The 20,004-nt window shown below is 31.6% G+C and overlaps 1 protein-coding gene, 2 long non-coding RNA genes and 1 pseudogene across 8 annotated transcripts; 2 read left to right on the top strand and 2 right to left on the bottom strand.

The window, feature by feature from the left end:
• Positions 1 to 174: 174 nt before the first annotated feature.
• Positions 175 to 3,709, bottom strand: CSN5 (COP9 signalosome subunit 5). Of its 5 annotated transcripts, none has more exons than XM_011051323.2 (5): positions 3,420 to 3,709; positions 2,397 to 2,549; positions 2,073 to 2,307; positions 1,781 to 1,975; positions 175 to 713 (listed from the first exon to the last, which is right to left on the bottom strand). In XM_011051323.2, the coding sequence occupies exons 1-5, from the start codon at positions 3,434 to 3,436 to the stop codon at positions 258 to 260; spliced, it is 1,056 nt and encodes a 351-aa protein (XP_011049625.1). In that variant the 5' UTR covers positions 3,437 to 3,709; the 3' UTR covers positions 175 to 257. The 5 variants fall into 5 exon arrangements, with proteins under 5 accessions (XP_011049625.1, XP_011049626.1, XP_011049628.1 ...); XM_011051324.2 differs by having other exon boundaries at positions 3,522 to 3,708; XM_011051326.2 differs by lacking the exon at positions 3,420 to 3,709 and adding an exon at positions 3,201 to 3,298.
• A 2,985-nt stretch (positions 3,710 to 6,694) lies between these two features.
• On the bottom strand, positions 6,695 to 9,765 carry LOC105143227 (nucleolar protein 58-like; annotated as a pseudogene). The gene is made up of 3 exons (XR_015546994.1): positions 9,739 to 9,765; positions 8,298 to 8,368; positions 6,695 to 8,115 (listed from the first exon to the last, which is right to left on the bottom strand). The product of XR_015546994.1 is annotated as a nucleolar protein 58-like (transcript).
• Positions 9,766 to 13,840: 4,075 nt separating this feature from the next.
• LOC147907806 (uncharacterized) lies at positions 13,841 to 14,736 on the top strand. The gene is made up of 2 exons (XR_015546939.1): positions 13,841 to 14,566; positions 14,662 to 14,736. It is a non-coding gene; the product is annotated as an uncharacterized LOC147907806 (long non-coding RNA).
• Positions 14,737 to 19,467: 4,731 nt separating this feature from the next.
• On the top strand, positions 19,468 to 19,843 carry LOC147907805 (uncharacterized). Its single transcript, XR_015546940.1, has 2 exons — positions 19,468 to 19,673; positions 19,769 to 19,843. It is a non-coding gene; the product is annotated as an uncharacterized LOC147907805 (long non-coding RNA).
• The last annotated feature ends 161 nt before the right edge of the window (positions 19,844 to 20,004 follow it).

The raw sequence follows: 20,004 nt of genomic DNA, 5'->3' as shown, positions 1-20,004 counted from the left end.
TTTTTAAAATCATCCGCCATTCATGTATACTCGGAATATAAACGTCTTTGTAAGATCATAAAGAAGCTACCGTAACGTTTTCATTCTCAATTCTATAATTTTAATCTTCCATCTTAAAACAAGTTTCTCGAGCGGAAATTGCAAAATGTTCGTTTCAGAAACTTCGACTTTAAATGAGGATACATATCTTTATTACAAATAGTACATCTTTATTACACATAGTAGACTTATTATCACACTTATTATGCTGAATATTATTATTTTTGCTGAGAATCACAAGACGCGTTACTGCCGACGTGATTAAACAGACGGTCCTTGATAATTTGCGCCATTAAACCGTGAATAACTTCGATGGTAGTTTTACAACTGTCCCTGGTCGCTTTTATGAGTTTTTCCACTGTACTGCGATCATGAGGATCTGTGCCACCTAAAACAAATCCTCTACCCAAAGCTGATTCCGAGTGTTCTAATTTATCCGACAAATCGAATATTTGGCCGGTGGTGTAATCCGCATTTGTCAATAGGCTAGAAGAGCTCAAAGTGTTCACCCAGTATTTATTCCATAATGAGTCGAGCAGTCGTCTATCCAATGCAGACTTGAAGTAGGACACTTCTAAGGAATAATATTGTTTACAATGAACACCAAAGTCCTCGATCTTATTCAGTGGTATCGTCTGATATTCTGACGGTTCTTCATTAGCAGGTTTATATCCCTAAAAGCAATTTAAGTGAAATGCTAATTATTTTTTTAAAAAATTTCTTTAGGAAATGTAAAATCAATATTGTTAATGCATAACAGGAACACACTTTTTGTAACTAGCTAAAGAAACATATGAATCCTTGAGATTCACTAAAGTGTTCTGTTACTTAGGTAAAAACATTTTTTAATTATCAACTATATATATATAAACACAGGTATCCCATTTTAATGTCCCACCCCAAATAACTTTTTGATTTTAGGAAAAAATGTTTCAGACAAAAGTTGTACGATTTTGAGGGTGACATAAGATGGTGTCATTAGTTTGACCTTGAATAGTTGCTTGAAGGTCACGTGAAAGTTACCTTCAATTTCTTAAATGGAATCCTCTACTTTTTATTGTACATTTTTGTCATCTCAAGAAGTCTTGTCAAGATCATCTCGAGAACTTTTCAAAATACTATAATTAAATTCATTTTCATTAAATACTTTGCGAGTTATAAGACTTGCAAGTTACAGCACCGCTGGCATTAACATTATCCAAGGTGTTCGACCGACGACTACAACTTCTTCAATTCAGGATCATGATCTAGATAACATTTGTCAAGATCAAGGCCGTTGAAAATTATATCTCTTATTTTTATTTTTGCACTAAAAATTACATTTCTACGTAAAAATGAAAATAAGAAATACAACCTCTAATAGCCTTAATCTTGATAAATGTTATATTAATTTTTGTCTGAAACATTTTTTCCTAAAATCAAAAATAAAAATTATTTGAAGTGGGACATTAAAATGGGACCCTGTATATATATATAAAATTGCAACACTCAAACTTAACATAAATATATAGTATAATAATTAGCCTACATGAATAAAACAAATTATTATAACAAATAAAATTGTGAAATATAAAATCATTCTAAATTATATTATTTAAAAATTAGAAAAATGCCCCAATGTCACTAGGACTCGTATGTCCCAGTTACGGGTTAAGTATATCTGGAACTGAAATAAACATCTTAGATTCCTTTCTTCTAGAATCGATTAATTTCACTTTCTTAAGGTCTATATAAAACGTACTTTAGGATAAGTTCTGAATGCACCAAGGCAAACTTTGCCAGCGGAGATGGTTCTCACTGGATCGATAACAATTGCAACAAATGGTTCTTGAAAATTTTGATTGAGCATCTGGGTGGATACGTCGATACCAGACAACCAGCAACCATATCCAGGATGACTGTGATACCATCCGATCGCATTCTCTAATCTACCAACCTAAAGAATAAATTATCAGAATAAATTATCAGCTATAGATTATTGCCATATATTTACAAAGTAATTTTTATTACAAAATATATATATATGTATGTACTTGTTTAGCTGCTTCTATATATGCTGTCATGTACTCGTAAGCTTGAGCTTGAGCATTTACTCTAGTTTCGGTTCCTTCGACTGGCAATGCAAAGGAATCCATTACAATCATTGTGTTTGCTGCTACTTTACCAAGCAGGAGGCCCATTACTTCTAGCGTCCCACCTGATCGTGCATGCATAACCATTTTTAACAGAGCTAATGCAGATATTTTTATGTCCTTGAAGAAATGGGGGCTACAAATAAGAAAAAATACTGGTTACAGTTAATGCTTTTGATTCTCGCGGGATATATAGATTAGTCGTATTCTTTTTCTCTCCCATACTCTTTCTCCCATGGTTTGGCAGTTAATATATCTTGTTGTTCCTTCCTGTCGTATCTATAGATCTCGTCCATGGTGCTGATGGTTTCGATGCAGTTTGACAACTCCCATGTTTTCTGGGCAATATTATTTTGATCAGATGACGGACCAGCCATTCTGTCAAAAGAATAATAACAATAATAAGAAGAAAGATGGATAATAAAAGTATATAATCTGCATTCCACCATAATATTAAATACTTAGCACAAGTGTGAGTGATATAAATTATATCAACTACAAGAAAAATAACGTTAAATAAGAAATCGTTACGCATTGTAATATTTAGTTCGTTAAAATGTATAATTGTTTAAAATACTTCCTCCCCCGGCTAAAATTTTAATAAAAATATACTCAGTCAACGGGTTTTCACTCAAAACAAAATAATCTGGCAGAAAAACGTGGCGATCGGTCTCATGAATCGAATTATTAAGCGTTAAAAAAACTTTAGAGGTTAAGATATCTATCATTCCAACTTAATGCTATGTATACATTTTGCTTTAATTATAAACTCACTGCTTTAAAAACAAATTCTCCGCTTTACAAACACAAATTCACTGCTTTAAAAACACAAATTCACTGCTTTAAAAACACAAATTCACTGTTTTAAAAACAAATTCTCTGTACTTCACAAAGCCAAATTCACTGCTTTAAAAACAAAAATTCACTGCTTTAAGCACACAAATTCTTAGCATAGAGGTGAATTTGTATTTTTAAAACAATAAATGTGTTTTTAAAGCAGTGAATTTGTAATTAATGCAGAATGTATACATAAAATTGTATCGAATCAGGATGATAAACAAGTCTCAAACTTTAACGCTTAACAACTCGATTCACGAGGTCGACCGTTTTTCTGTCAGATTCTTTCGTTTTGAGTAAAAACGCGTCGAATGAATAAATTTTTATTAAGATTTTTGATGGGCGGAGGAGGGAGTGTGATCTAAATAATTACTCTAAATATATATAATATCTATTAATATCAGAACACACGTTTCTTCGATAAACATATAGCTTTTTAAATGCTCTTGAGGTTAAATGCATCCAATATTCAATTAACCGTGGACAGAATTATTGTAGTAGATAAATACTAACTGGATGCGCTAATTAATTTTATCTCTTGGTCTCAATAACAATCTGCCCATCACTTGAACGTAACGACAAATAGTAGTAACTCGATATTTGTTGCTTTGTTTCAATCTATCCCAGAGTCAGCTCAGTCAACCAGAGCGGCAGAGCCAGAGCCTTGCAAGTAGTCACGTGATCGTGATCACCAACAAGATTCCAACGGTAAGCAGGCCCCTCTCATCCTCTCAATTTTACCACTTCCAACGCTTCCAGCCACCCCGTCACACGCGTTTAGTTTTAGAGCCGTCGCAAGCAAGTATGTCAGTATACAAATATAACTCTTAAGATTAATAGAGATCCCAAACGAAAATAAAATAAGTCATAAATTAGCTTCTTTTGCTTTTGTCTCTTTCTTGGAATACGTATCTATACCCAGCAAACGAGAATGGATTAAAATGGATTGAATTTTTTTTCTATCTGAATGCATATTTTAAATAGCGAATACTTTTTTTTGGATTTAATTGGATTCAATTGGATTCAATTGGATGCAATTGGATTGAAAAACTGCCTAGATTGAAAAATTACCTATTCAAAATTTTGAATTGAACAGTATTCACAATTGTATTTGTGTGCACAGAAAAAGCTAATATTATTTTTAGATTGAAAGGCGTAGAGATATGCTCCATGCAATTCCTATAAATAAATAAAATTTAGAATTGAAAAGCATTCATTTTAACATTCGTGAATCAATATTTCTGAAAATCTGAATCTATTTCAATTCATTTCAATCCATTCTTGTTTACTGGGTGGGAAGTCACGACGCATACCACGATCCATCTTACCAAATACCCGACGACAAATGTATATACAATAGATCGAAGTCTGCTAGTCAAATTTAATCAGAATTTTTTCAGATTCGATATTTATATTTATTCGATATTTTCTTTTTATGAACGTATATAATATAACATATTATATATAAGTATAACGTTTTTCCTTAAATAATATTTCTATTTTTCCAAAATAAGCATATTTTAAATATTTTAAAAGTAAAATAAGTAAACTAAAATTTCTTCGCTTACAAACATTGCTTCTGTACTATAAATTAATAATCATTTATTATATACATATCTTCTGTTGTGCTGATTTTGTCGAAATGATATCGTTTACGCTCGTGAATTATTTAAATTTTTTAAATATCAATATGTAATATATTTTTTTTGGAAGATACATTCTTTTTGAACGAAAATGTATAAATTCTAAAGAATATGTATTATGGAGATCTATCGCGAAAGTTTTAAATTGACTTTCATGATTTAATCATTAAATCTATAATGTATTGCTCTGTAGACACATCTGTTGTCACATATATTCATCAAGATTTATAATTAATATTGATACTTATATATATAATGTAAAAAATATATGAGGTATTACTTTTTTGCAAGTCATGCGCTAATATTTAATATACTTACAACATAATCGGCTTTCGATTTACGATCTTAATTGCAATCGTTTCATGGAAGATCTTTATAGTTTCTTACTCTATTATTTTTGTGCGAGTCGTTATTCAAATTCTGTTAATTATGGTAAAATCTCATTTTTGCAAAAGAAATGTGTATTGTAAGATATATAACAAGTAAGTTTTATATCTATTATTAATTTGATGGCAATTACAAGAGAATTCTATAATATATGATCGTACTTGTACAATATTAATTGTAGCTTATACTTTTTTGAAAAAATATAAAACCATGAATTAAATTATCGATTAATATGCAAAGCGCATAATTATTTCGAAGATTCAGCTATTATGTGCCTGCAAGTCAGATAAATAAGTGTCAGATAAATTCACTTTAATTTTTAATTAAAATATGATCCTGAGAAAAAAATACTTCGATAGCAAATCTCAGATTTCTCTAGCTTTTTTACTCTAGCTTTCGTACTTAATTAAAAGGGAGGGAGAAAGATGAACCGCGTTAGAGGTTCAGCTAAAAAGAATAGCCCTATATATAGCAAATCTGTTGAAATTTTATTCCGAATTTGTCGCCATTCAGTAGCTTAAATCTTGTATCCGCGATGGTAGAAATCGTTCTGAGATTTCAGATGAAGAAGGAATTAATAAATCACATTGAACAACTCGGCCAATGCGATATACAAAGCTTTAAACACATAAGCTACTGAATAGCAAAGGGTTCGAATCAAATCATCTATCTTTCAGTATGGCTATTAATGTTAAATGCATTATTTACAAGAAATTGAAACTTTGGCAATCATTTCAAATAATCATATATAAATAGATATTATATAAAGAATAAAAATATTTTTAATTAAATACGAAAGCTAGAGTAATCCGAGATTTACTATCAAAATATTTCTTTCTCAGAAATATTTTAATTAAAAATTAAAGTGAATAGGATCCTTAAACAAGATGATCGCTTCGTCTGAGCATCGATATTCTATATATACATATAATATATAGAATATATATATATATATATATATATATATATATATAAAATACATATTAGAGAAAAAAAGAGAAGATAAACTGTCCAAGAAATTCAGCTAAAAAGAACAGTACCGTATGTCTATAATTGTTCTTCTACATCTATATTAAATGCCACAAAAAATTAACTTCAGAGATGAGCTTCAAGCTTAGCGGAGTACAAGATAAAGCTGAAGACTTTAAGAATACTTAGGCATAAAAATATACGTTGGATAAATCTAGACAATCATTTTAAACAATCCTGTATATACGTTAAAGTTTAATTAGAAACTTGTATTTTTTATCTTATAAGCCGCAACACAGACTTTTACATAACGCTATATAACATATAAGGCATAAAGCAAAAAAATTAATCAATCACAGTATGAAATGAAGGATTTTGATTGTGGTTGATATTCTTATGTTGATATTTTTCTGGTGCATAAATAAAAATGGAATTCGACATTCCGAAGAAAAAGAAGAAACATAAGCTAGAATTAAAAAGAGAAGATATACCAGAAACTTCTGATATCAAAGAAGAAGCGCAAGTTGAAGCGGATTCAGATCTTATATCGAAGAAAAAAAGAAGAAAAAAAAAGAATCAATTGAATTTCAAGAGGCATCTGTAAAAACTGAACAAACATTTGAAGGAGATGTTTCCGTTGAAGCTGGAACAAGTGAAAATAACTATAAAAATAAAAATGCACATACAAGGTTTCGAATAAATATCGAATATAATAGTTGATTAGATAGAAATTTTTCCTTGTTCTATATTGTGTTCTGGACTATGTTTTTTTCTTTTTCTATGTTTCTTTCTTTTTGGTTCTTATAGTAATCGACTCTATTTCCGTTTGCGGTTCTTCCTCCTTCATTTCCTCCTTGATCTGTTTTACAGAACTCGTACTGTATTTCTTTTTCTTCTTTTTAGGTATTTCCTCACTTTCCTTTGTTTCTCTTTGATTAATGGTCTCTTTTTAGTCATCAGTGTTGAGTCTATAGATGTTGAATATTGCATGTATTCATTCTTAACTTGATATTTTTCAAATTTGGCCTTTGCTTGGCAGTGCCACTTATCCGACGAATATTTCCTTCTTCAAGCACTCTTAACTGTGCCTCCAATTTCACCTTGTGCTCCGCGCCAAGTTCGAAGCTTTCAATGCATCAACTCTTGTTGCTAAAGATGCTTTTGCTGCCAACATTCTGGATATTTTACCCTTGTTTTTGTTTGAGAATTGTCTGACAAGTTGTGAATAGTAGATCAAACCATACTTGGGTCTTCTTCGATTTAAGAGCACGGAACAGTGCCTTCTCTGCACCGAGAATTTGTAGATGCTGGATGTTTAGCAAGACTTGTCAGAGAACCGGCCTTAGATATTAGACGTGCACCGATCAGATCGCCGACGAGAACTGTCAGGTTTGACATTAATGCCATCATCCTAGTTTTCAGATAATCGCACAGCTGGAATCGGTATTGATGAAGCTCAAATATCTCAACACATAAGCATTGCATGTGTTCAGCGTCGTATTTCGAGATCTCTGAGCTTGAGGTTTCCGCGACCTCCTGCACTCTCTCCTCGACTTTCTCTGTCAGAATATCTGACAGATCACATTTGATAGCGTTCTCTCGTAGGCCAAGTATATCGTCTTTATGTACTGAAGATTGTCAGTCAGATTTTGCCTAGCTCAGGAAAGTGCCAATCGTACCACTCGCGTGTTCGCATTACATAATTGTTGAGCTCTTTATCCAGCTCATCCAGCAAGCATACTGCCTGTATTATCATAGTGTCGATCTTGTCATGTGAGAATTTCAACTTGTACCTGGACAGACTGTGCGCCAGACCCAGCATCATGGTGGCCGTCCTCTCCTTCTCGGTCATCCCACTTATCAAACCGTCCAGTTGACTTCTGATGCATCTCATCAGCTCCTGCACTGCCGTGTTGCTTACATAGGATAACTGCAGCTTGGTGGCATAACCCATTGGCATCGGCTAACGCCAACTGTTCATGGGCTTCGATGCAGTTCCTGCAGTTTTCTTCAAAGATTTGGATAATTTACTGTTTACAAGCGCCTGTTTAGTGATGCATAATGCTTTGGTGGTGTCCTCAAACTTGTGAAAGTACGTTAATTTAAGTCTGTAAAGCAAAAAATACATGAGAACTATGATACATCAAATAAAATACAACTGAGGTTTTAAGAAGTAATAGGTTTGTTATTGCTACATAAAACATATACTTATTGCATTTTAAGTACAAAAAGTATACACTAACGCAGCTAAAAAAAAATAGACCTATAGATTTTTGAAAGAAAAACTTACAATACGACTTGTGGAGTCTCGAAGTTCTTTTGAAGATCTTCGGACTGAGTGAGTTTGTTTTCATCTAGAACCTACAAGTAAATTGTCATTTAAATATACAACAGTGCTTGCAAAGATTTGCACATTTTGAGTCGATTCCGGCGCGCTATCGCCGAGCCGCCGGTCGCTCACGTAACGCTCTGGACCATTTGGCTCAGGACCATCTAGCTCTGTAACTTAAACATGCGGAGATCTTACGTTATTACGTTTTTCTTGCAAAATAATTTTTATTTCCTTAAAAAAATCAAATACTAAATTTTCTAAAACATTTTGTCATAATAATTCTTGCCTACCAGAAACCATTCAATAATTGTTATAAATTTACATCGAGAAGTTTCTATAACAGACTTATAAAATCTTATCAAGTAACGAAGATTCTATATCGCAATAATTATTTTCTTCTGTAAGCGAATATAATTATCATTTTAATTAAAATGATAAAATTATATTTGCTTATAGAAGAAAATAGTTATTGCGATATGGAATCCTCATTACTTGAGACTGTATGAGACTTCGTATGGAAAACACGGAATTTCCAGATTCACGTATTTTCTGACTTCAATCTTCGCAAGTCTGTTACAGAAACTTCTCGATGTAAATTTATAATAATTATTGAATGGTTTCTGGTAGGCAAGAATTATTATGACAAAATGTTTTAGAAAAATTAGTATTTGATTTTTTTAAGGAAATAAAAATTATTTTGCAAGAAAAATATTCTCTAATAACGTAAGATACAACCCCCGCATGTTTAAGCTACAAAGACGCTCCTGAGTCAGAGTGTCACGTGAGCGCCCGGCGATTCGGCCGCAGAGCTTGGAGCGATAGTGGGGTAGCGTCCCGGAATCGACCCAATCTTTGCGAGTATTGATATACAATATGTAATATTATCAGGGAATGGAAATAACTCGTTATTTATAACAAAGTTACAGTTACAAGTTACTTTTCTTGATAACTTTACTGATAACTGCGTTACTTTTTTTTTTCGTTAACTATAACTGTAACGAAGTTACATTTTTTTGATAACGAATTTTACAATTACTTTTATCGTTACTTTGCATATGGGACACGACACAAGCCACACTTTTTATACTGTAAAAAGATTTCTTTACATACATATATAATAGATGTAAAATAGATTACATGATTAGTTCTGTATATATAAAAAATCATGCAATTTTTTACAGAAATTTTGTAAATCCACAAAAATTATGTAAATTTTATTGTGTAAATATATCTCATTTTATATTGAAAATAGCAAGATATTTTAAATATTTTCTGTAATTATCCAAATTTTAGTAATATTACGTAATATAACTGTTAACGTTTAATTTAAATTTCAAGCGAATGAGGGCGCACGAGACAATATAGTAGTAGAGAGCCTACAATTAGAGTGACGCCATACGGATATCACTTGTGATTGGTCTGCCATGTTTTAGCCATTCCCTCCAGTTTTTTAAACGCATTACATTATTTTCTAAATTTTGAATTCATACTAAAAAATGCTCAAAAATTGTGACAAATTAAAAAATGATAATAAATAAATGTTGTATATAAAATAATAAAACTTTTACACATATTATTTATTATAAAATTTCATTTATTTTGTACTATTGCAATATTGTACATTTTGTAATATTGCACATTACTTTATACAAAACGTTATTTATTGCACATTATTTGCGCTATTAAATGCTAGTTTATTATTCATTCTCTGTTCCTACATTTTAGGAGCAAAATGCATCTGTAATAATATAAAAGAAATCAAAAATTCAGAAAAATATTATATATGTACATACCATTTCATAAAATATTATATATTAAATATCGTAATTATCATATTATTTGATTTAAACTCACAATGTAATAATATATAATTGAAAAGATTATGACAAAAAGAAAAAGAATTAAATTCGTAACCAATGTGATGACTATACATATACTTAGTGCCAAGCACTACCGTGTCTTCAGATTATAATTAATCTGTGTATATTTTATGTTACATTTTTATTTTAATATTTTAAATACATCATAAAGAATAAATTACTTTACCTCGCATACAGATGAATTTTTTGACGGTGTCCAATTTTTATATTAAGCTAGAAAACTAACAGTTAAAAGAAATATAATTATATACATACAGATTATACATACTTTAAAAAAAAATAGCAACTAAAAAATATAATTTATAAAATTATATAATACAATATATTTTTAGCTGCTTGTTTTATAGGGTGCTAATAAGTTATTGCTATAATAAAAAAAGCATTGTACAAATTTTATTTAATTTTCAAAAATAAAAAGAATAAATAATAATAAGTAAATAAGTAAACAATAATTAAATTAGATTATTGTATATGAATAAATCAATTAAATAGAGAGGTATCAATTATACAGTCGAGTCTAGATACCTAATAACGTTTTAGAGATTTTTAAAATACATTTTCCAGTACTTTAAATTGCGCATCGAACACAGACGGTTTTGTAAACGTAATTTTAAACTTAAAATTGGAATAGTACATAATATCAAAAATTAAATTATAATCGTCAATTTAATATCTAATAATTTTAATAAGCATCTTAAAACATTACAAAAAATTTATTGTGAAAATTATTTTAAAACACTAGAAATTTTTGGCTGTATATCATTTAATTAAAAGTATCAGCCAAAAAATTCGCTAAAAAAGTAAATGCAATTAATTTCTAAAAAAATATAAAAAAATAAAAAAACTTTTAATGAAAACCTATATGGCCATGAAAGTTGTGACATCAAAAAATTAATTACAATTGACAAAAATCTGCAGATTGTTCATAGGTTGCGAAACAAATTCGCGACAATGTTCCGACGTGCTCGATTGTTAATCGTTGTAAGAATCGAAATCTTATCGCGAATTTGTTTTGCATACTGTGGATAATTTGCGGATCTTTGTCAATTTTAATTAATTTTTGCTGTCATAACTTTCATCCATACGGATTTTCATCTGACATTCATTGCCACTCAACTTGCTAACTTTGTGTCAAGCAGATAAATACGGAAATCAATATGATCAGAAGTGTCGCATATATAGTGTACAGAAAGGCGAAAATGCAAATCAAAATTAAAATGAGTACATAGAACACAGTCTGCAATGTATGTATGTGTGACTTCCGCAGGAATTCATTTTTTTATGTCTCATTGAACTTGCGGATGCGGAATCAATGTGAGTCGCTATTCCGGTAGATCTAAATAAAGCAGAGGAATGAAAATTTTGCTGCAGTGTCTGCAGTGTATGTTTGCATCGCAATATTTCGTCAGTGTTACCAACTTCTTAACCTGAATAATCATCGACTTCAATGACTAATCACGGTTCATGAGGTCGAGCAACACTTTTTTGTCAAACTCTTATTTTTATGCGAAAATGCATCGATTGGATGTATTTTCATCTGTACTGTTATTAAACTCGATTAAACTCGTACAAATGTGGTCAGTTCCTCAACGACACTTTTGATATTATTTGGATAACCTAGACATTTAATTACGCGAAAATACTAACGACTAAAAGTTAAAGGAAGTATTAGGTGCGTTCAGCATTGCAAGTCGGAGGCGTCCATTTGCTTTTTTACCTCGAAAATCATTCAGCAACTCGCATCTTTCTGCTACGTGTTATTTCATTTGCGTTCAATATCAACATTTCTAGAACCAATCGAGCTGCTCGATCCATTTTGAATTCGAAGAGCTATAATGCAGATTTTTGCGCCTAAATTAAATTCATAACCTCTATATTTATGATAATATATCCAACTGATTCGCATTAATATATACATTCATCTTTTTTAATATTTCTACTTTACAAATAGTATATTTGAAATGTTATAATGTCTGAGTCTACAAACGTTGAAACAAATGCTATCAAATAAAAATTGATGGAGTACATTATGTACAATATTTAACTAGGAAAGTAAGTTTTTAATTTTTTCTTTATGAATTTGAGGTTACATATTTGAAGACAAAGAATTTGCTAGTTAATTTTTAGATCAAAGCTTATGTTGCACACATAGAATGAAATAAAATCAAACTGTATTAATATATTAAAGACTAACGAATATAAATCAAACAAATAATATAACTTATAAATTTCAAATTGCTGAAATTTATTTGCAACGTAGTATTTTCTTTTAAGAAAACACACCTTGCGTATGAGTCTGGCTACATTCAAGTATAACGATCTATTTTTAGTATATAAGATTATTATCAGTTTTTAAAGTGAAAGATATTTTGAATTAATAGGGTATTTTTTATTTATTTCATAAAAATAAACAATTTCATTTTATAATCTAAACCTTAAAGGACAGTTTACAGCTCTGTATCGTTCGAAATTAATTCTTAATTCGGATTGCTCAAAGATCACATGATTAAGCTCGCCATCTGTTCGCATCTCAGATTTACATTGCCGATCGCATCTATTTAAGAAGGGCTACGAGCCAAAGAAATAATATTCATTATACGTTTATTATAACAACCCTGGTGAAAATTTTTCTCATAATTTTTATACGAATTAGAACATTTTTCAGAAATACTCAGAAATATTCGGAAAGTTTATATCTTCTCTCAGAACTTCTCATATAAATGAATTTTGAAATATTCTGAAATTTCTCATCCCATAAAAAAAGTATTTTTAAAAAGTATTATTAAATTTTTTAGATTTTATAACATTTCATCAGAAATTATATTTACAAAAAATCTTAAAAATCTTACGATATTTCATAATTAACATATATGAAAAATTCCGAGAAAAGATGTAGATTTTCTGAGAAATGTTCCAATTCGTATAAAAAATGAGAAAGTTATAAAATTATAGAGAAATTCTGAAAAATTCTGAGAAACATTTTCACCAGGAAATTCAAACGTTTTGACCTCCATATCAAGTCATCCTCAGTGTTGTTAATTTATTATATAAACCGCCAATAATTAAGTAACAAGCCGTTGGATACATATTTAGAAATTTGTGTAACATTCTTTCTTTGTATTATTTACTTGGTCCTTGTGCAACAAAATATATTCTTGTTATAAATTGAGAAATAAATATAGATAACACACTCCGTTAATCTAAAGTGTGATATATATCCAGTCTTAATCCAGTCCAGTGATTAAAACGCAATTATTTTTTACAATAAGTAACCCAGTCAATATAGCAATATGAGATTTTAAGTGAAACATTACTTATAAGTAGAATTAGATGTTATTATATGTTATAATGAACTTTCAATCTTAAAAATGTCGACTAAAAGTATTATTATCAATATTTGAGATGATCAGAACCCAGTATTATATATTAGGTGTTGGAATTAATTCGTAGCGTTTTTAATGAAAGAATGTTATTTATTTCACATGAGCATTAAAAAATACATTAATGAAAGTACTTCCCATCACTTGTAAAACGCTACGAATTAATTCCAACACCTAATATAATATAGCTTTAGATAATCACACTTATTCAACTCCTCCGCGATCGCGTAACAATAACTTCAACTTACAAGGTGCGTCCCAAAATTTTCCAAACTTTTTCAATAGGGATAGGTCGGGTGGCGCCATCCGTGTGTTCGATTGCGCGTTTGAAAGGTACATCCCTAGCTGACTTCCAGTAAAAATTTCATGACATTTGGTTCAGTGGAAACGAAGTTATGGCGTCTCAAGTGTCAGTATGTTGTATACATCGGTACGAGAATGAACTTCGAACAAAGAGCCAATATTAAGTTTTGTTTTAAACTTGGTAAAACATTTACCGAAACCCATAATTTGATGAAACAAGTTTATGGTGATAATTGTGTAGCCCGTGCCAGTGTTTATGAGTGGTATACGCGATTCAAGAACGGTCGTGAGGACATAAATGACGACGCACATACAGGTCGCCCAAAATCGACAATGAACGAAAATTCCATCGAAGTTTTTATGATTCCAAGGGTATTGTGCACAAAGAATTCGTTCCAGCAGGCCAAACAGTTAATGCTGTATTCTATGTAAGCGTTTTGAAGCGTTTGGTGCACCGCATTCGTCGTATTCAGCCAGAATATCGCGAAGGAGGAAGTTGGCGCTTGTTACACGATAATGCGCCATCTCACCGTTCGACACTTGTCACTGATTTTTTGACTAAAAATCACATTTTAACAATCAACCATTCTCCGTATTCGCCTGATATGGCACCTTGTGACTTCTACCTATTCGGCAAAATGCATTTGTCCATGAAAGGAAAGCGGTATGTGGACGTAGAAGACATCCAAAGGGCTTGTACCACTATTCTGAAGGACGTGCCTTTGAACGACATAAAACACTCATTTGAAATGCTTTTAGATCGTGCCAAACGTTGTATTGAGTCCGACGGGGACTACTTTGAATAAACAATTTGAATTTGAAAAAAAAAGTAAACCGTTGTTGTTTTATTTCAAAAGTTGGGAAAATTTTGGGACGCACCTTGTATAATCTCTGCAGATAGTAGAATGTGTAAAATAATTGCAACGCTAGCTGTGATATGACCATACATTGCTAGCGTCACATTTGTCTCTTGCGCCAAAAATTCCAAAAGAACATTATCCCCACTCCATAGTGGCGACGATGACGTTTCTTAATTTTTTCTTAATAAAAGTTTCAGATTCGTATTTTGCGTCATAATATCTCCGCTCGTATAGCACGTAGAGAAAAAATAAAAACATTTTCATTATGTGTCCCGAGTGGTTGCAATCGATTGAGCACACTTACAACTTGATCGGTTCAATTCTTATTGAGATCCAATAATCTCGATCTGACACAATTCGCTGGCTTGCGTGAAGTAGTCATGGTCGCTGCACGTAACTTAGCGCCGAGACACTACTGATGTCTTCAGACAATTTTTAACTTTGCCACACTAAAAATATTTTCGCTTAGTCACTTATTGTATTTCGTCTTATGATGATCATGTTTTGATAGTACTTAATTTATTTTATATATTTTTAATTCGCTCTGGACTCTATTATTTGATTTATATTATATTTTTTAAAGAATGAGAGAATATTAAGTGTACAACTTTGCTTCTGCCGTTTTCCTATAGATGGTTTTAGCGGTAAGTGGTGGTCGAAATAAATAGATCATAGACGTCATACATTAATAATAAACTTGGGCATCTGTCAACATAACCCCATAGAAACATTAGTCGATTGGTCTGCATCATAAAGTTATTCTCGATTGAAAATGTCAGTTTACGAGCCAAATTCTCGTTTGCGGGAGGTTTTAATTTTCTGCTTCAATATGAAAAAATCTGCGGCTCATCGAATGCTCTCAAATACTTATGGTGAGGCCGCTATTAGTGAAAGAACGTGTCGTGAATGGTTTCAACGCTCCAAGAATGGTGATTTTGACCGGCATAGCGGTGGAAGAGAGAAGGTTTTCGAAGATGCAAAATTAGAGGCATTACTTGATCAAGACTCTTGTCAAAATCAAAAAGAATTGGCACGATCATTGGTTGACTCAACCAGCCATTTCAAAACGCCTCAAAGTCATGGGAATGATTCAGAAACAAGGAAATTGGATGCCGTACGAGAGATGTTGAACGGCGTTTGTTTGCTTGTGAACAGCTGCTTGAAAGGCAAAGACGGAAGGGTTTTCTGCATCGCATTGTGACTGGGGACGAAAAATGAAGTTCATTACGGTAATCCCAAGCGCAGAAAATCATGAGGAGTTCCCGGCCATGCTTCCACGGCCAAACCGAATATTGACGGCTCCAAGATCATGCTCTGTATTTGGTGGGACCAGCTCGGCGTAGTGTATTATGAGTTGTTAAAACCGACTGAAACAATCACAGGCGATCAGTATCGCAATTGATGCGTTTGAGCCGATTATTGAAAGACAAACGACCGCAATACAAGAGAGACATGATAAAGTGAGTTTGCAGCATGACAATGCTTGACCCCATGTTGCGAAAGTGGTCAAGACATACTTGGAAACGTTGAAATGGGAAATCCTACCTCACCCGCCGTATTCTCCAGACGTTGCTCCCTCTGACTATCACTTGTTTCGATCAATGGCACACGGCCTGACTGACCAGCATTTCCGGTCTTATGAAGAAGTAAAAAATTGGATCGATTCGTGGATCATCTCAAAAGATGACCAGTTTTTTCGACGCGGGATTCGTACGCTGCCCGAAAGATGGGAGAAAGTAGTGGCCAGCGATGGACAATACTTTGAATCATAAATGTATAACCAGTTTTTTACAATAAAGCCTCGAATGTCGGAAAAAAACGGCGGAAGCAAAGTTGTATTACCTAATAATTTTTTGTCTGTATTTATCGAACTACTTTCTTGACTCTGTTTGCGAATTGCGTAAGTCTACATGATTGTATGTTGATGTGTGTGAGTTAACTTATTTTTATTAATATTTTTACTACACATACACGCGCGCGCGTGTGTATGTATATGAGTAAATTGGAAACGTATGAATAAATTGGAAACGTTGTTAAATTGGAAAGGTGTGTGTGTGTGTGTGTGTGTGTGTGTGTGTGTGTGTGTGTGTGTGTATGTATAAATTATAAAATGCAATATTTTTTAAAAATTATGCACACTATTGCAATTCGACATTATAAAAACATCAATTTTATCGGTTTTTTTTATCCCATTATAAATATTAAAAAAAATATGAACATAACAACTTCTTATGTAAAAAATTCTCTATTTTTCAATAAAAATAGTCTCGATTGATTTAAATTTCATGAAAGCAATGAAAATCATAAATTTTAGAAAAAAAATCCGTTTTTCTTCATGATTCTAGGCATTTATACTGAAATAAATATGTTTTTTAGAAAGCTGACAATTTTTTATATAAGAAATTGCTTCATAGCAGATCAATTTGAGGAAAAATGGAATTTTCCTCATTGTGTAAGTGCTATCGACAAACAGCATATAGTAATACAAGTAAAATCTTATTATCAATCTTATTATTAACATTATATTTTAATCGATGACAATAATTATTTATAATTGTTTTTGTCCTATAATAACGCAGGTTTTCCATACTATAATTATAAGAATTCTCACAACTTCTAGCAATGTGTGATGCATACGTATTTATTTTTGTGGACATTGGAGTATATGGTCGACGTAGTGATGGTGGCATATTTCAATCTTCTTTAATGGGGCAAACATTTCATAATAAGAAAATAAATTTGCCAAAATCTATATCAGCTGACGAAGAACTTCTAACATACGTGCTTGTGGGAGACGAAGCTTTTCCACTATCAGAATATTTACTTCGACTATACCCTGGAAGAAGAGGTTTAAATTAAGAACGAAAAGTCTTTAACTATCGGCTAAGTAGACCAAGAGAAATGTACTTTAGAGACTGTATGTAGCCAATGGCGGTTAAAGCGTCCGATTGATACATGTATGAAAATTGTTCAAGCCATTATTAGTTTACACAAATTAAAAATATCGCCTACATATATTGGATAAATATATACTATCTAGTATAACTGATTAACATAATTTATACGATTTTATACTTGATACTTGGGGATTAGATGGTGCTTTGCCAAATATAAATCATTGGTCTAATTTAGATTCACATAAAACTGGAAATACGAGATACATTTTGTTATTACTTTAACAGCGACGAAGGAGCAGTTTCCTGGCAATTTAAACACTATTAAGATATTAGGAATAAAACAAGTATTAATGTGCACTTTTTATTTGTAATTTTTATTTGTATTTTTTATAACAATATACAATATATGATTTAACACTTTTCAACAGATCAATAAAAACAATAATCTTTGGTTTCAATTGTAGTTTTCTTTCAGCATATTGTAAGACAATTGTTTTTGAAATGCTTCTTGTTTTTGTGCTTCGGATAAACGACGAATTCGAGGATCCCAGCAAATTTAAGAATGAGTTAATATCGTCAGGCTGAGGTTGTGGCAATAAAACAAAGTCATCATTGATAGAAACATCACAAAAAGCATCAGTAATTCTCTTAATGACATTTTTTTATATAAGATTCTCGAATTTTTTTGCTATACAATATACAATAATAAGGGATATACATATATATATATATATTTATGTATTACACACATGCGTAAGTCATTATAAATGACTTACCGTATATATTAGACAAATATAAATTTTTATGTTAAAATATTATATATCTGTCCGAACATTTCTATCTTTTGCCGACTGGTCCTATTCTTCAAGTACTCTTTCATTTCTGAAAATATTTGATAACGTTCTGAAATATGTTTATAAATAATTAAATTTATATGTATAATCTATTATGAAGACATTTGTGAAATCTTTTTTTAATTTCTAATTATAATTTTAAGAATAAATAGTATATATAATTAAAAATAAAATAAAAAATAAATAAATAAAAATAAATAATAAATGAAATAAATAAAATAAAAGGCTCAAGATGCTAGCAGGGAATGCAAGAGATCCAGGTTCGATTCCCATATTGCCGAGGCAATATTTTTTGCAATAAGTTTATTACAGTTTTTTAAGATTAAATTTGGGAAAATTTGGGGAGATTATTAATATTTCAGATTGATTGCATTGAAAATCCGACAATCATATGGGCATGCAATTATAATTTCTGAAATTAATTAATTTAAATAAATATACAAGGTGCGTCCCAAAATTTTCCAAACTTTTTCAATAGGGATAGGTCGGGTGGCGCCATCCGTGTGTTCGATTGCGCGTTTGAAAGGTACATCCCTAGCTGACTTCCAGTAAAAATTTCATGACATTTGGTTCAGTGGAAACGAAGTTATGGCGTCTCAAGTGTCAGTATGTTGTATACATCGGTACGAGAATGAACTTCGAACAAAGAGCCAATATTAAGTTTTGTTTTAAACTTGGTAAAACATTTACCGAAACCCATAATTTGATGAAACAAGTTTATGGTGATAATTGTGTAGCCCGTGCCAGTGTTTATGAGTGGTATACGCGATTCAAGAACGGTCGTGAGGACATAAATGACGACGCACATACAGGTCGCCCAAAATCGACAATGAACGAAAATTCCATCGAAGTTTTTATGATTCCAAGGGTATTGTGCACAAAGAATTCGTTCCAGCAGGCCAAACAGTTAATGCTGTATTCTATGTAAGCGTTTTGAAGCGTTTGGTGCACCGCATTCGTCGTATTCAGCCAGAATATCGCGAAGGAGGAAGTTGGCGCTTGTTACACGATAATGCGCCATCTCACCGTTCGACACTTGTCACTGATTTTTTGACTAAAAATCACATTTTAACAATCAACCATTCTCCGTATTCGCCTGATATGGCACCTTGTGACTTCTACCTATTCGGCAAAATGCATTTGTCCATGAAAGGAAAGCGGTATGTGGACGTAGAAGACATCCAAAGGGCTTGTACCACTATTCTGAAGGACGTGCCTTTGAACGACATAAAACACTCATTTGAAATGCTTTTAGATCGTGCCAAACGTTGTATTGAGTCCGACGGGGACTACTTTGAATAAACAATTTGAATTTGAAAAAAAAAGTAAACCGTTGTTGTTTTATTTCAAAAGTTGGGAAAATTTTGGGACGCACCTTGTATATAATAGTTCAAAATCTTAGATGTTGGATTAGATTTAGGCTATAGTGGCGCTTCGTATTTAAAATAATGTAAATAAAATAAATATTTTAATTTTAATAATTCTAATAAT

This window comes from Acromyrmex echinatior, chromosome 12 (assembly GCF_024713525.1).
Source record: "Acromyrmex echinatior isolate Ae372 chromosome 12, ASM2471352v2, whole genome shotgun sequence".
Taxonomy (NCBI): Eukaryota; Metazoa; Arthropoda; class Insecta; order Hymenoptera; family Formicidae; genus Acromyrmex; species Acromyrmex echinatior.
The sequence above is the reverse complement of the archived record's forward strand: the minus strand, read 5'-3'. Positions and strand labels throughout refer to the sequence as shown.

Bases quoted from the DNA above. Each gene is read 5' to 3' on its own strand.
- CSN5 (XM_011051323.2), bottom strand. The intron at 2,308-2,396 runs GTATGGGAGAGA...TCTTATTTGTAG, and splicing joins GCCAAACCATGGGAGAAAGA to CCCCCATTTCTTCAAGGACA. The intron at 714-1,780 runs GTACGTTTTATA...AATTGCTTTTAG, and splicing joins CATTCAGAACTTATCCTAAA to GGATATAAACCTGCTAATGA.